An 18,205-nucleotide genomic window follows, 5' to 3' on the forward strand; every position below is an offset into this window, starting at 1 on the left:
AACATGTTGGTTTTTCATCTTTGAGAACAGAATGTTTTTATTTAATTCATAATCATCATATCGCCCTGTATACAGAATTTTTTGAAAAACCCAGCATAAAACTACGTTGTATTAAAGTAGATTTCAAATCAACGATCCTTCTTTAACAACTTTTTTGTTCCTAATGTCTGTGTTTTTTGTTCTATAAAGATGGAATGTTGCTTGCGGTTATATCTATCATTGATCAATCTGATATTATACAAAAACAAATGAACATAATTTGATTAGATTGATTCTAAATTTGGTTTAATTCCTTATTGTATTTACATATCAAAGTAAAACATTCTTTTCTCAAAGTAAAAGCAGTTCATCGCTGTTGGCAGGGTCAGACACAAATGTTTTTTGCTTGATAGTCCACAGGACTAGATGAATAGATCATTTACTAGTCCTTTGTCATTGTAACTAGTCCAATATTTCCTGATAAAGAAACCTCGCGATCTACAGCACGAAACATCAAAAGTAATCGACTGTAGGGGACTTAAAACAATTACTGCCATAAAAGTATGGCGATGTTTTGGGAAAAATTTGACAATTATTGTGCAATATATCTTATTTTAAGCAGTTTTCTAAATTTTAAAAAGGAATATTCTAATATATAATCGAATTTTTCACAAGTTTAAAGGACCAGTTAGGTTAGGTGATTCACTGCTCCTTGCTGAAATCTTCTAGTCCAGGCCTAGCTGACTAGTGTTAGTGTCGACCCCTGTAGTCCAGGCCTAGCGGACTAGTGTTAGTGTCGACCCCTGTAGTCCAGGACTAGCGGACTAGTGTTAGTATCGAACCTTGGTTGGGGTCAACACTGTCATCAGTTGTATATTGTGATATATGAATGCGGGCGGTATCACTGATGTTATTATCTGTGTAGTTAATGCTGGGAGTCTGGAAATGTATCCCCACTGTTAAACTGTATTGTATATTGTCAGTAGATCTAACATAGGTGTGTAAACCTTGAATGTCTGTGATTCTCTCGCTATCAAGTGAATGTGTCAGATTTAGTCACTGTAACAGATTTTATTTTATTTTTTCGTGTTGTTTAATAATGTGTACCCGCTACTTTTATAAATGAATTAGACATTTTTTAAGGAGGCCATTTTTGTTTTAAATAATGCAAACGAGACCCAGCATCCGTGTTTCGATAGTACTAAAGTTTGGTAGCTTTCCATGGATGGATTCCTAATGGATTAATTAGCAGGCCATCAGATGACTGGACAATAATGTTGTCCAGTGGTCTTTACTTTGAATTCTGTTTTAAATAGTATATGCAGATAAAATATTGACTTTAAGTAGATAACAACTCTGAGGGGAACCCTTTTTGTAAATCTTGTCATTGATGATTGTTCCAACACTGTGAAGGGCAATTGTAATATATATAGTGCTGCTGTTTACACACAAAAACTATACTTGTAATAGTGCTGATCTAAACAGGGTGTGTTGAGATTTGTTCCCTGTATTAGTGTCATAAACTCGTATGTTTCTTTAGCTTTAATCTGTATAAAACATTAATGTTAATGCCAGTATTAAATAGAGAGGTTTTTAGGTCACCTGAGCTTTAGCTTTAGCTTAAAGTCAAGTTCTGCTGGACCGATTGAACTGAAAGTTGGTAGGAATGATCGCCTCATGGTCCTGACAAAGTGTTGTTATTTTTCGGGTCGATCAGAAATCCATTATGGCCGCCACGGCCGCCATTTTGAAAAAACTATTTCAAACTTAAAGTCAAGTTCTGCTGGGCCGATTGAACTGAAAGTTGGTAGGAATGATCAGCTCATGGTCCTGACAAAGTGTTGTTATTTTTCAGGTCAATCAGAAATCCATTATGGCCGCCACGGCCGCCATTTTGAAAAACTATTTCAAACTTAAAGTCAAGTTCTGCTAGGCCGATTGAACTGAAACTTTGTAGGAATGATTGACTCATGGTCCTGACAAAGTGTTGTTATTTTTCGGGTCGATCAGAAATCCAATATGGCCACCACGGCTGCCATTTTGAAAAACTATTTCAAACTTAAAGTAAAGATCTACTTGGCCGATTGAACTGAAACTTTGTAGGAATGATCGAATCATGGTCCTGACAAAGTGTTGTTATTTTTCGGGTCAATCAGAAATACAATTTGGCTGCCATGGCCGCTATTTTGCTACTAAGTTCTAATAGGCCGATCTCACTTAAAATTGGTCTAGGAATGATCAGCTCATGGTCCTGACAAAGTTAAGTTAACATTATACTATTTTTTACTCAAATTGGTACATATTTCAACAACAAAAATAAATACTGTAGACTCAGGTGACCGTTAAGGCCCATGGGCCTCTTGTTAATTATAGCACATTAATGACGTTGACATTTCAGGTAACTATCTTAATGTGACGTTTTATTTATAGGTACAAACATCTTGATGTCATGCTGTAATATATGTGACAGTGTACATGTACCGAGCCATAAACACAATACTCCAAAATAAGATCGAACATTAAGCTGTGGTTGACAATCAATTTACTTGTGCAGGTCTTATTCCAAATATTAACAAAACACCACTACCATTCACATAATTGTGAAAATTCTCAAGTGTAATATAGATCAAATACATTTACCTTGAGATTAGAAAATTAGCTGGCCTAGAAAATCAGAAATTAAATATGTGTTTATAGATAATGATAGCCACACCTTATTGCTAGATCTTAGAGTTCTGCCAACACTAAACAGTATACAAATAATTGGTGTGCTGGGGGAAACAATATCCTATGTCCACGATTTTGAGCAAATAATATGTTTTAGGCCTAGTTCAAAAGGAAGATAACTATTTAAAATTAAAATTCCTTGTCTGTTTCACGTGTGCCTCATTTTGCCGGTGTCTTTTTATTGTAATACATGTAGTCATTATAATTTTATTTAAAACTTTGTAAAATGGAAATTGAAAGTATTAAATACAAACTCATTTATCTTCTTTGTTTTGTGTTATGTTGGTCCGTGGCATGCTGAAACAAGGGCATGGTAGTGGATTTTTATTTTTGATCCACTTTCACAGCAAATGTGTGAAAACATGTACTGTAGTCATCAGCTTTGCTTAAATGTATTTGAATTTCACTTAGCTTGAAGGTAACATGTGAGAGACGTTTTGCCATCAGCAATGAATAACAGTTGAGTGGTACATGCCAATTGTGCCTTTTATTTTAAACATAACTCCAGGTCTGTTTTCCTGATCTGTTGGCGGACAAGACTTCTGTAACTGTAATCCTTTTGAATTTTTCAGTCCTTGTTTAGACTGGAGTAAATAAAAATACTCTGAGTTTCATCTAGGACATCAGAGATCTCTCTGAAGTTATGGTTCCGCAGACTGTTGATTTAAAAAATTACATGTGACTAGGGTGACTTTTTGCCAAGCCTGGTGTTATATTTGGGTGTTTCGGTTTCCTTCTTCAGAAGAAATATCTAAAGAGCCATAACATCTTTCTTGGAAGGAACCTTCCCCATGTTTCTAACATTGTACACAGGCAATTCATTATCAGGTATTCTTATGAAAACGTAACCCTTTTTCTCTAACTTGTGATGAGTTTGTATTTTCTCGATAACCAACACCTTATCACCGATTTCTAGCTTTTAATCTTGGACATGTAGCAAATTGACATCTTCTCCTTTCCCCCCAGAGTCTGGTGACCTGTCGGATGATTTGCATCCCTCTCCTAGTTTAGTGCACTATTATCCCCAGAAAAAAAAAATCTGACACAGTTGGGTGTCATTAAACAGATATTGGAGAGGGAAAAACCTAGCGAACCACTTTTAACTTTACAGACCTCGACGAGTGGTGCGAAATATGACATCACGTTTTCATACCCTCCAGGATAGACAACACTTTGAGGAGTGTCTGGTTGGTTGGTTATCAGGGTTAAACGCCCCATCATCAGCTAAGGTCATTTAGGACGTGGAGCATCTGGTTGAATCACCCGACAGAACCATTACTTATAGTTGATGTGTGATGTTCCTTGATCATCCACTAACACCAGTTGGCGCAGTCCCTTAATAACTGTTTTCAAAACAATGGCACTGATGGCTATTTTTATAGGGACGAAGGTTCCGACTGCCTTACTTGAAATTTCAAATTGCAACAATAACATAATTAAACATAGACGTTCAAAACGTGTAACACGCGGGATATACCCAAGACATTACGTTACTAATGCCAGTTTCGGACATGACATATCCAAGGTAAATGATATGGTTTGTCATCTCTTGAAACTTAATATTATCTCATATGAGAATCAAATGAGTTATGTCACTGACAACAGTCCCATAAATCCGACTTAAGTGCAATTTCGTATTAAAAAGCGATGAAACTGGCAAACTGAACAATGGAAAAGTTGACAAAGTATCAGGAAAGTGAGACCAGGTGTCTCGGCAGGGTTAGCGTTACTGCTTTACCAGCGATGACAATGCCATATACTCTAGATCAAATCGAAGTAATGTTACGTTCTCACTGAACTTCTCCTTTACTAAAGAAATGACGTGTAGGTTGAAAATGACACATCAATTTTTCACAGTGAAATGGAAAGTTTTACGTTTGTTCTGTTCCTCCAAGGTTAAGGCATCAATCCTTACACCCTCTGATTCAGATACAGATCTGATTCAGATATAGAATCGATGAAAATATTTGCACGGGTATAAAATACCTCCTACGCTATCTGAAAGCGGTATAGAACTAGTAGAAAATGTCAATAACGCAGTCCACAATCCTTATAGTGTTGCTGTTGTATGTGTTGAATAACACCGAACACATTGAGGAAGTGCAGCTGTGTTTGATTCAAAATGAGAGTCATGGTTGTCAGTAGACTCATGTTTGGAATGGTTTACCAGAAAGGGTACTCTTTATGAACACAAATCCCCAGTTGTCCTCTCTCACAGTGCAGTTTTTGGCCTTTCAACTTGGCTGAAGTTTCTCCATGTGCATTGATCCGGAATTTTTATAACTCTATTTTTAATATCTGATTTGGTGCAAGTCAGTAACTATATCTCCTTTGGAAGGTTTTTTTCGGAATATTGGCTCTTTACATCGACTGACTACTCTTTAATAGGAGCTTCCATCTTCCTATTTCTGGTGATTGTTTTACATCACAAGGCGGTTGACACCGCCGGTGAACTTTCCGTCCCTTAAGTTTGTCGTAACCGTGTAGCTTGACTTCATTCTTGCACGGTTTAAACGAACTACTAGTTTAAATATAGAATATCTATTGTATCCACGGTTGTAACTTTATTAATAGGCACCTTTTACAGTATCATATATTTCTACATAGGTTTCGGAACTCTCTAGGGGCCGATTTTAATTCCTCCGACGTTTTGTTTCACTGCCAAGTCCTTAAATGATGAAATGGACATATAACACAGTACACATCTTTATTGCGTTGGTTCTCTTCATTGACATACTATTTTGTTAACAGACGCTTCCTTATACGTTTTTCTGGTTATGTCTGACTTTCCTGTTGCCATATAGTGAGGGGACGTATGTGGACGCGGTCAAGGCGTATCGCACATCCGTAACTGTTTAAGTCATTGTATTATTTTGAGTGGCCTTTTGTGTTTGTAGGTCCACCATGTGATCATTGCCTGCCTGACGTGCTTGTGTTGCATTGGGCTATCCACTTTTTTTTTTTTAACCATTGGTAGGGATGACAAAGGCAGTATGTACAGGTGTCCCATACAAATGTGATGAAGATATATGTGAGGAAGCAGATAGATGGTACCCGCGTTCCTGATATGCGGTTAGGAGGTTTTATGGCGTTACAGCTGTGAAGTCAAATTTGTCGCTGTTGTTCCGTGGAGAATGCAAATACCATAGCAGAATTGATAGTTGCAATATCCTCATATATCTGGATTTTGGCATTTATGGTGTGATTTGTCCATGCTTGACATGTTGTCGTGATTTTTTTGGCATTTAATGTTGTCAGGCTTTCTATAGTCCACTTTGTGGCGACTGTTTGGTAATCGCTCTTCCTGATAGGAGGTTGTTACATCCTACACATAGGGTTATCTTCATATCCTCTCTTTGAATGCTTTCCTAGATGTGTCTGCCTCCTGTAGAAAGTTCTTTTGTATACTTTCGTTTTGTTTTCGATTTGTTATCTGGTCAGTGTCCTGTGTCCTGGTCTACAAATTGTTCAACCACATTGTCCATGCCATCATTCTCCAAAAAGGCCTCATGTGTCCTAAATGTAGGATTGTTACGTCCATGGGGTGTTCATCGCGCCTACAATCATCCTCATCTCGAGGAGATATGGTAGACTGGGGATGTATGCACAAAGGTTAATGGAGAGTGTGAGGTGTCTGCAGAAGAGTCAGTCATTCATATGAAGGGTAAGTTTTATAGACATCTGTAAGGGTCTTGTCGATGGTTCCACATTGAAAGTGGTACCACTGCTAATATATATATCACTTGATTCGGTGTGTCTTTTAATTACGACTCATTCTATGATGCTAGCCATAATTGTAATCTTATTACGCTTTGGAAGGGTTTAGCTCAAATAGTTTTTTTTTATTTTTTCGTCAGGATGGTGTTACATTTTGTCTGATGTATTTCCATTACTCTCCTCATCCAATAGCTTTAAAAATTCTGAGCAACTTGTGCTTCAATCTCTCTCTTCTTTGTTCTACGTTGTTGTCTTTTGGAATGGTGTAAATACAAGGAAATTCAAAGGTTTTTTACGCTTATAATCATTCCTTGCACGTTCACAGGAGCTAGTTCGGTCAACTGCCTATCCCAATTTTGGATTTCCAGATATATTGAGATCCAAAGATTAAAAACAAAATCCAATATGTTTTTTTTTTTTTTTTTAATATTCCAGTGTTTATACGCTAAACATAAATATATGTAAATAAATAAGTAATTATCACCCATTTATCGTCTTTCTCCAATACATTTCGGGGATCACCATTTAGGATATATAAAATAACGTGTGTCGAATCAGGGTCGAAATAATCATCTAAACTCCAATGAAATGCATAATATCAAATGAAATGGTTAATCAAACATAACATGTAAAATACATCGCTGACAATATTAAAAAGTATACACACTATATAGCTTTGTATACCACCGCACGTGTCTCACCATCAGCCGATATATATGTTACAGATCTAAGCTATGGAACAGACTAAGGATATTTAAATCACCAACATTGAAACCCGAGAGACAGCTAGGAGATGTTATCCACAAATAATAACAACAGGACACGTTAAACATTGGAAATATTATTTTAATCTATTAGCCATTATATCCAGATAGAATACTACGCATTTTCAATATGGCTTAAAAAATAATTTTCAAGACAAATTTGCTTTTGTTGCCTTTTTAGATATTGAGAATACTTTTAGCTGATCGAAATATCAATTTTGTTGTGTGACTACTTGATTAAATTATGGTATCTTATTTGATTTTCTTACGTAAGCAGTGGTGGTTTTTTTTTATCATAAACGCACATACTGACAAAAGGTTGATTTTGGTAAATTTGGTAAATTTATGCTGTTGGAATTAGACTGTAGATTACCTGGATTAAATAATCAATATAGGTAAGAATACAGTTCAGCAATTAGTTGTTAATCCGTTCTGCTTTCAAATAAAAGGATGGATAAAGTATTAAATGTTCATAAAATAATGTTGCCAATATTTTGTTCTATGATCGAGCAAAACCGAAAAGAGACTTTTCTCTACCGAAGGATTTTGGCCCAATATGGCTGCATGGCTAAATACAGATAAGCCCACAACATTTGATCAGTTCAAAGTCTAATGTATAGGAACTGGTTAAAGTTCGTCGGATGAGCTAAGAACTAATTTATCATGTGTTAAAGTAAACATGATATACAAGTGATATACGGTATACATATAGGAGGTCACCGCATACCTTATTTATCTTTAAAATAAACCATTTTATTTGTCTGCATTGCCGCCGTCACGGAAGTGGTACATGTAAGTATAAACATACAATTTTTTGGTTGTCGTAAACTTCTTTTAACCACATGAAGTTTTACTCACTTAATAACACAACAACTGATATTAAATAAAGCGTTCGTAACAGCTAATTAATTACGAACTATACCTTATTGAATTTTCAGTCATAGTTATGATAATTAGTATGTTACGATTTATAAAGCGAAAGAGGAAGTATAAACATAAGGTGTTTCCCCATTTTCGAGGGGTGGACACTTCAGTGTTCTCGCTAATTGGTAAGGATTACATTGATCTACTTTTTGTAAACATGCACTTTTGGGCAAAAACAATTCATTACCTTTTCTATGATTACTAACTGCAGCCCGTCATTATGTTATAGTTCTTTATTCAAGTTAAGGGTTAAAGGTCACATGTATCGTTGTACACGTAAGCAATATTAATTTATTAGCGTTTTGTAATGCGCAGAAGTGGGTTTAGGGTAGCTACGGTAGCCGTTGCTTCAAGGTCCGTTCTATTTAATAATTTGAAAAATCTATATATCGGACTAAATACAAAATCTTAATAATACAAGCGACCGGGAATTGGAGGTACGGTTTCCACTGCTAGAGTAAGGGGACATTTGACACGGCCCCGCCTCTTTGGTGTTTTTATATCTGAATTATGAACTGTGATTTTGTCAACCACAATATTCCTGTACAGACATGTGATGTTATGTACAGCGATATACCTGTAGATATATAGCATTACATTGACGTGTGACATTTCATACAAGTATGTCAATATGTAGAATAATATGCATTCAGACCTAGGGCATGATTACAAATGTCAAGATACATAATGCATATGCATACATTATGTAGGATTGTGTGTAATGTTGCATTATGTAAGATTATGTAGGACTGTGTGTAATGTTACATTATGTATTTTTGTGTGTAATGTTGCATTATGTAGGATTGTGTGTAATGTTGCATTATGTTAGATTCTGTGTAATGTTGCATTATGTAATATTATGTGTAATGTTACACTAAGATAGATTCTGTGTAATGTTACATTATGTATGATTGTGTGTAATGTTACATTATGTAGGATTGTGTGTAATGATTGTGTGTAATGTTACATTATGTAGAATTGTGTGTAATATTACATTATGTAGGATTGTGTGTAATGTTACATTATGTATGATTGTGTGTAATGTTGCATTATGTAGGATTGTGTGTAATGTTACACTAAGATAGATTCTGTGTAATGTTACATTATGTATGATTGTGTGTAATGTTACATTATGTAGGATTGTGTGTAATGTTTCATTATGTAGGATTGTGTTTAATGTTACAGTATGTAGGATTGTGTGTAATGTTACATTATGTAGGATTGTGTGTAATGTTACATTATGTATGATTGTGTGTAATGTTGCATTAAGTTAGATTCTGTGTAATGTTACATTATGTATGATTGTGTGTAATGTTACAGTATGTAGGATTGTGTGTAATGTTACATTATGTAGGATTGTGTGTAATGTTGCATTATGTATGATTGTGTGTAATGTTGCATTAAGTTAGATTCTGTGTAATGTTACATTATGTATGATTGTGTGTAATGTTACAGTATGTAGGATTGTGTGTAATGTTACATTATGTAGGATTATGTGTTATATTGCCTCATTTAGGATTGTGTGTAACGTTGCATTATGTAGGATTATGTGTAATGTTATTTTATGTAGGATTGTGTGTAATGTTACATTATGTAAGATTGTGTATAGTTTCATTATGTAAGATTGTGTGTAATGTTACATTATGTTAGATTGTGTGTAATGCTACAGTGTGAGTAAATTTGTGTGGTAAAATTATGTAAGATTATGTGTTATGTTTTAATGTTTAATTAAGTGAGATTGTGTGGAATGTTAAATTATGTTAATTGTGTGTTATATTGAATACAGCAAAAACAAAAAAAACAAAAAAATCTAACGATATCCCAGAAGTAAGTTAAATATAAAGTATGTTGTCAGTTTACATTGCATTAAATGATAGCTACATCAAAAACAAAAGATACATAATGTCCATCTGTCCTCGCCTTATCAAGCAATGTTTTGGTTTAGAGATTATCGGAGATCCCATCAAGCTGATAGTAGTATACAGTTCTTCCTTCAACACTTATTACCTGTTTTGGAAATAGTTCCTTTACAAGTGTATCCTGTAAATGGGTAGGTGTACTATTGTTATTGTATTCATGCTTGTTTTGCAGGTAGGCATGGCAGAAAGGCCACCACTCCATAAACACTCAGGTGCATGGGACTGTGGACTAGATATGTCAACGATATGTTTTATAATACTGTCCTGTATTTTTGTACTGTCTGTACTGTGTGTCATAGCCTACAGCTGGTATAGTCCTACAGAACAACCTATAACAGTACAGAGCAATGTCAATGTAAGTAGCGATTCCTTCTACCGCAGCTAAAATTACAACGATGAACAAGGTAGTATAGTTCTTATGTGAAAATATGTTGTAATTTCTGATGTGAAAAAATAATATAAATTCTTATGATAAAATAAAGAGTAACTTCTTATGAAAAAATATACTGTACTTATGTGAAAATATAGTGTAATTTCTTATGTTAAAATATATTGTTACTTCTTTTGTAAAAAGATAGTGTAATTTCTTATGTGAAAATAAAGTGCAACTTCTGATGTGAAAATAAAGTGTTATTTTTCGTATGTGAAAATATGGTGTAATTTCTTGTGTGAAAAAAATAATGTAATTTTTAATATGAAAATATGGTGTAATTTCTTTTGTGAATATATAGTGTAACGTCTTATGTGATAATTATAGTGTTATTTCTTATGTGTAAATTAAGTGTAACTTGTGTGAAAATAAAGTGTAATTTCTTATGTGAAAATATGGTGTAATTTCTTTTGTGAAATTTTAGTGTAATTTCTTGTGTGAAAATTTAGTGTAACTTCTCATGTGAAAATGTAGACAGAATAGACAGAAGTGTTGCAATTGGGACAGTAGATCAATTTCGATATCTTTTATTATCATTATTAAAGCATGCTTTAACTCACCTGTTTCTCGTCCGGGTTGTTTTTGAGTGTAGAACGGTGTTATTTTAATTTCAGGTTCTCAACTCTAATGGCAAAAAACGGAAAAAGAAAAAGATGGGTGAGTTTGTTTAAAGAACCATCTCCAAGCTTCCCAAAACACATCATAGTGAACTTCTAAGTAGAGGAATGTGATACATTTGAGCAACACTTTATTACAGTGTTATCACATTGAGAATGCATATGTGTCCTTATGAAGTTAAATTAAATTAAAATGTTCACATGTATAAGTGAAGTAAAGATGTTTCTAAACAAGTGTAATAATATCATGTTTGGAAAACTCGCCTGAATAAAGGTAGAAAATGACCTTGAAGGGACGAATGAAAGAATCAGTCGAAGAAAGCCATTATTAATTCTATACAGTATAACGTGTTTTGAAAGAGAGCCCCCGTTCTATAAGGGAACATATACTATTAAGGGTATTGAACACAGGGCCCAAACCCTGACAATACCTTTTATTCATTACGAACGGACACATACTGTTAGGCTATTGAACAAGTGTCCGGCCACTGGCAATGCCTTATATTCATTACGAGGGCACTTGGTTTGGTTTAGTATTGTTTAACGTCCTATCAACAGCTATGGTCATTTGAGGACGGCCTCCACTGTGTGCAAGATGCATGCGTGTAGTGTAGGCGTGCGTTTTGGGAGGCTGCGATATGTTTGTTTTTGTCTCCTTGTGATAGCGCGGAACTGATGCCGACTTTATAGTGCTACCTCACTGAAACATACTGCCGAAGACACCCAACAGGACATCTCACTCGGTCATATTATACTGACAACGGGCGAACCAGTCGTCCCACTCCTAAATTGCTGAGCGTTAAGCAGGAGTAGAAACTACCATTTTACAGACTCTGGTATGTCTCGGCCAGGGGACAGAACTAAAGCCTTCCTCACAGGGGCGAACGCTCAGTTTAATGAAAAAAGTTAAGCATTGTAAAGGGAGACATTAGGAAGAAGAAAGTTGTTAAGAAAGAAGAGAAAAGATAAGATCCCAAATTTAGTCGCCTCTTACGATTATGCAATGGGGGCAGCAGGTACAGTTCTTACGCCCTACCTGCAGGGACTACGAGGGGACACATATTTTAAAATAAAATAATTATTTTCCATAACGGGAAAACAACATATAGTTTAATACCATAACTCAGAAGATGAGTTAGAATGATAATTACATTTTTTTTTTATTATTAACTGTCAAATAATATGCTAATATAATAAGTTGCTATTTTGATTTACATTTTTATACACGTGTAATTAGAAGGAACATCGCTCTAATGTTTAAAAATAACTTAACTTATGCTTCAAAAATATTAACTCTTTTCCCTCTTCAGTTGACGGGAAAATAGCAATGTTGTCTTTTCAACTGTCAAATATATGCTAAAATAATTAGTTGATATTTTTATTAACATTATTCATGCACGTGTTATTGCAAGGCACATCGCTCTGATTTATAAAAATAACTAAATTTGCTTTAAAAAGATATCAACCCTTTTCCCTCTTTACGAGAAAATAGCAACTTATTTCATGTATTTGATTCAGTGTCCGTCTGTCTGTAAGTTTTTAAATACCCTAATCGAAAACACGTAGTTGAAGTCCTGGGTCACCAAAAACGTTTATTGATATATATATGTGCGACAAACGAAAAGATTGTCAGATTGACGGCCACTTGATATGGTATTATTTCAATGTTAAGGCCACACCAAATCGATAAGTAATTCTTCGGGAAATGGAATTTTATTTTCTACCGCGAGCGAGAAGTCAGATTTCTTTATTTAATTTTTAACCATATAGCTATATAATATAACAGGCTTTTCTATTCTTATTTGTTTATTTACATTAAAAAGTCTGCTAAAACTCTACTTTATGGCTATTTATATTAGAGTTAGTTTCCTGTACAGGAACAATAAGCTCATAGTCAACAGTCTCTACTGTAACCAATAAAGTTTGAAGGTTAACTTTCTGTAACGGATGGCCTATAATTGATCAACTACATTTTACCATGTTATGTCTAGTTGGTTTTAAAAGTTTTTATGTTAAGGAACTTGAAAAAGAAAATCTCAAGGAGGTTGTTCCATAATTTAAGGTTTCCAGGTTTCCAGGTATTCTAAGCATATTTTGGCAATTCTTGAAATGTAGTATGAAAATGTTGAATTTCGTTGTAATGTTCGATGTTGTAAAGTTATAAGTGTTCAAATGGTTTCTGTTAATTTTTATTTTTAGCTAAAGTGATAGTTAACTGTGAACATGCCATGATTGGAGACACAAACATCCTTCAACAAGGTAAAAGTTTTACGTAACACAATTTGTTTTCAGAAGTTTAGAAAAATCAACAAAATTCTTCTATCGATCATGACTAGTGTATTTTTCTGTATATATAAATAAATATAGTGCAACAATGTTTTGTATTTTTCCATGTAAAAAAGTGTAATTTCTAATGTAGCAACGTAGTGTATTTTTTTCACGTAAATTTATAGCGTAATTTCTAAGTTAAGAATGAAGAATATTCTCTATGTAAAAAATGTAATGGAATTTCTAATGTGACAACATATTTTCCATGTAAATCGTACTGTAATTGCTTAGTAAAAATGTGGCGTTTTTCCCCCCAGGCCGATGTAATTGCGTGGCTGTTACAAACAATCTGGTCTATAATGAATTGTCCAGGTATTATCCGTTTCTATATAACCGTTAGTGTGTGACATTTGATTGATATGACTATATATATGCATTTCGATGTTTCATTTTAATAGGATGTATATCTCCCATCCTAGACGACAGCAGGAATAGAGAGCCAACTGGTAAGTGTAAACCTAGTTTGATATACAATCATTCAACGAATCAAACCAAAATTGTGCCTCCCAATGTATGACAACGTGAATTATCTATAGAGTCATATGTTTCAGTGCGATTGAGTTTCTACATAACATAATGACCTACGAAGATGATCTTACAAAAAAATGAAAATCATTACAAAAAAGCTAAAGCTTGCTTTAAAAAACAAGAGAATACCGAATTGTCTACAAAAACGTAATTCGAACACAAAATCCATAAAACTATGACAAAATATGGACAATGAAAAATGTACATGGAAAACAAGAGAATAGAGATCTATAAACTCATTGTGAGTTTAAACAGTCACAAAGCACGCCATACCACAAGACCATTTTGTAAACAATGTCCTCATATAAAGAGCAAAGGGTCACAATGTAGATATAATGGTTAGCAACAGTGATATTTCATTGATATTGTTTCCCATGTCACATGTCTGAAAACGAAATAAATACTCTGAATTCTAGACAACATTAAATATTTTTCGTTCCAGGATTCATGAAAAAAACAGTTTCTGTGTGGAAAAAGCGGGCAGATGATTTGTTTGTGACGAAGGGAATGCGAAATGCTATGGAGTTTTCTAAGCACAACAACTTACTGATCATTACTGGTCCCCAGGGTAGTGGGAAATCCTCTGCTTTACGATATGTTTCGGTAGCTTTAAAGCATGACGGTTTTATTGTTTACCCCTGCATGAAACCTTCAGATATAGAGTATTATTGGGACGAAACCAAGAAGCAGGTGTTTGTTATAGATGATCCCATAGGTAGTGAATGTGTCAGTCTAGTTGGTGTGCAAATGATGGAAAGATATAGTGATCGTATCAAAACCTGCATTGCAGGTCATACTACAAAAGTTATTCTTGCGATTCGATCAGAAATCTTGAATGATAAGTATGTATCTAGCAGCGAAACCTTAGTGACTTCGCGACAGAATGAAATAGATTTGACTGAGGAGGAAAATGCTCTTTCAGAACAAGAAAGGAAAGACATGTTTTCGCATTATGTATCTCGAACTGGTGTTCGTAATATTTCCCTGCAAATGCCTCAACTACATTGTTTTCCATTACTTTGCCATGCTTTTTTTAAAGTAGGAACAATACGTAAAAACCCGACAGAATTCTTTTCTTCGCCGTTTAGCGTAATAAAAGACGCGTTTATCAGAATGCGACAGAGGAATCCTGCCCATTTCTGTCTCCTGGTTTTTTGTATTGTTTTTGAAAATAAATTATCCAGAAGGAACCTCGCGCTTGAATCACCAGAGAGAGAGAAAGTTGACAGAGTGTTGGAAATTCTAGGGCTAAACCGTGAGAAAGTCCAGAGCAACGTTATTAACGCCATAGACGCTTTGAACGGTGTTTATCTGACCAAAAATGGGACATCGTATGCATTCTTGCACTCTTTATTCCAAGACATAGTTACTTTCATCTTAGGCGAAGAATCCACGATGTTTCTATTTAAGTATTGTTCCAGTACTTTCCTTAGAAGCCATGTCAAGATAGCCGACACCCCAGCTAAAATTGACGAACACGCTATCGTATTGGAACCTTCTGATTATAAGTCTCTAGCAGAACGGATGTGCGAGGAGCTGCAAAAGCGTAATGTAGAGGATGTGTTCTATCATTCCTCGCTTGGGAACCGACAATTTCTCAAAGTTTTCATGAGAGAATGTTCCAAAAATAAGACTATAGAATATTCAAATGAAAACAAGATTCCTCTGTTAGCATGGAGTTGCCGCGTGGAAATGTTCAGACTAGCAAAGGCTCTTTTAGACAAAGGGGCTGATCTTAACATTTGCGACGAATTTAAAAGATCAGCGTTGATTTGGGTATGCCGAAATAGCTGTCGGTCTATAGAGCAGAGTCGTGCAATGGTGACTATTTTATTGAAAGAGGGAGTGGATGTTAAATTGGCTGACAAACGGAATCAAACTGCAATCATATATGCAGTGCGCAAAGGCGATATACAGATTGTACACAACCTGCTGGACCACGGTGCTTGTGTAAAGGAACTATCAGCAGACATATCACCTCTTAACTTAGCTGTTAAGTGTGCCCAAAAGCACACACGTACACACGTTGAACCTGATACAGACCAGAAGGAACATTCCTCTACAGCAATAGTTAGGCTGCTTCTCGAAAAAGGTGCTGACCCAAACTTTAAGGTTGCTAACGACAAGACAATGCTCTACCAATCAGTGTTAGGCTCGAACACTGCTGTAAGCAAATGTCTTCTAGAGCACGGTGCGGATGTTGGTAAATCCAATACGTTGAACGAAGACCTGCTCTGCTCGGCAATCAGTAATCGTCTCTCGGATTTAGTAGATCCTCTCTTAGAAAGAGGTGTCGATGTAAACATTCCTAACCATTTTTCTAGAACCTCATTACACCTTGCAGTCATCGAAAACAATAGCGACCTTGTAACTCAGTTGATAAAAGCGGGTGCATGTGTCGATTCGAAGGACTCGGAAGGTGAAACACCTTTACACCTCTCCGTGAAGGATGACAAAAAATACATAGTACGAAACATATTGTTACGTAAAGGGGCTGACGTCAACTCGGAGGACAAACGCGGACGAACACCTCGAATGTGGTATCTCAGAACTCTGGCCCGAGTATCATCACAGAACTTTAGGATTACTGAACCATTACACAACGAGACAAACTAGTATCATCATAGAACTTTAGAACTACTGAACCATTACACAACGAGACACACTAGTATCATCACAGAACTTTAGGACTACTGAACCATTACACAGCGAGACACGCTAGTATCATCACAGAACTTTAGGACTACTGAACCATTACACAACGAAACACACTAGTATCATCACAGAACTTTGGGACTACTGAACCATTACACAACGAGACACTAGTATCATCACAGAACTTTAGGACTACTGAACCATTAAACAATGAGACACACTAGTATCATCACAGAACTTTAGGACTACTGAACCATTACACAACGAGACACACTAGTATCATCATAGAACTTTAGGACTACTGAACCATTACACAACGAGACATTAGTATCATCACAGAAATTTAGGACTACTAAACCATTACACAACGAGACACTAATATCATCACAGAACTTTAGGACTACTGAACCATTACACAACGAGACATTAGTATCATCACAGAAATTTAGGACTACTAAACCATTACACAACGAGACACTAGTATCATCATAGAACTTTAGGACTACTGAACCATTACACAACGAGACACTAGTATCATCATAGAACTTTAGGACTACTGAACCATTACACAACGAGACACACTAGTATCATCACAGAACTTTAGGACTACTGAACCATTACACAACGAAACACACTAGTATCATCACAGAACTTTGGGACTACTGAACCATTACACAACGAGACACTAGTATCATCACAGAACTTTAGGACTACTAAACCATTGCACAACGAGACACTAGTATCATCACAGAACTTTAGGACTGCTGAACCATTACACAACAAGACACACTAGTATCATCACAGAACTTTAGGACTACTGAACCATTACACAACGATTCACACTAGTATCATCACAGAACTTTAGGACTACTGAACCATTATACAACGAGACACACTAGTATCATCACAGAACTTTAGGACTACTGAACGATTATACAACGAGACACACTAGTATCACCACAGAACTTTAGGACTACTGAACCATTACACAACGAGACACACTAGTATCATCACAGAACTTTAGGACTACTGAACCATTACACAACGATACACACTAGTATCATCACAGAACTTTCGGACTACTGAACCATTACACAACGAGACACGCTAGTATTCAACTACACAGGACTTCTAAAGTTCGCTGTATTATTCATTTTGAGTGGAAAGCGGAAACAATTAAAACAATAGCATAACATATATGGCTATTTGAATTGTTTTCCTAAATCCAAATGTACATTTACCTAATTGTTAATTACTCCCATTGTGTGATATCGTATAAATGTCTTCATGGGATACATGTATATTGTTGTTGGTGTTTTTTTTTGAGGATTTTGTTTTCAATTTGAGCCACGTCTTTAATAAGGTTGTAGCAATATTGCAACATCAAATTTAGAACAAAGATTTCCATACGGTATGAAACCATTGCAATCAAATATATTTTTTTAGAAGTATAACAATATATATATATATTTATTGCAATAGTAAATTTCGTTATTTCTTTACTTCTTGAGTAAATATAACACGGTATCAAACAGAGTTATTAACTATTACAATACAAATAGCACTAAATGAATGAAAAACAGCTTCATTAGTTTTGCACGAAAGTTATTTATCAAT

At 35.3% G+C, this 18,205-nt stretch overlaps 1 protein-coding gene across 3 annotated transcripts; it reads left to right on the top strand.

Moving 5' to 3' along the window:
• Window positions 1-8,168: 8,168 nt before the first annotated feature.
• LOC110450473 lies at window positions 8,169-17,889 on the top strand. Of its 3 annotated transcripts, none has more exons than XM_021498027.1 (6): window positions 8,169-8,236; window positions 10,203-10,385; window positions 11,075-11,117; window positions 13,277-13,336; window positions 13,804-13,851; window positions 14,376-17,889. In XM_021498027.1, exons 2-6 carry the CDS (start codon window positions 10,209-10,211, stop codon window positions 16,547-16,549), a joined length of 2,502 nt encoding a protein of 833 aa, XP_021353702.1. In that variant the 5' UTR covers window positions 8,169-8,236; window positions 10,203-10,208; the 3' UTR covers window positions 16,550-17,889. The 3 variants fall into 3 exon arrangements, with proteins under 3 accessions (XP_021353702.1, XP_021353715.1, XP_021353709.1); XM_021498040.1 differs by having other exon boundaries at window positions 13,283-13,336; XM_021498034.1 differs by lacking the exon at window positions 8,169-8,236 and adding an exon at window positions 8,246-8,465.
• The last annotated feature ends 316 nt before the right edge of the window (window positions 17,890-18,205 follow it).

Source organism: Mizuhopecten yessoensis, unplaced genomic scaffold (genome assembly GCF_002113885.1).
Source record: "Mizuhopecten yessoensis strain PY_sf001 unplaced genomic scaffold, ASM211388v2 scaffold523, whole genome shotgun sequence".
NCBI classification, from domain to species: Eukaryota; Metazoa; Mollusca; class Bivalvia; order Pectinida; family Pectinidae; genus Mizuhopecten; species Mizuhopecten yessoensis.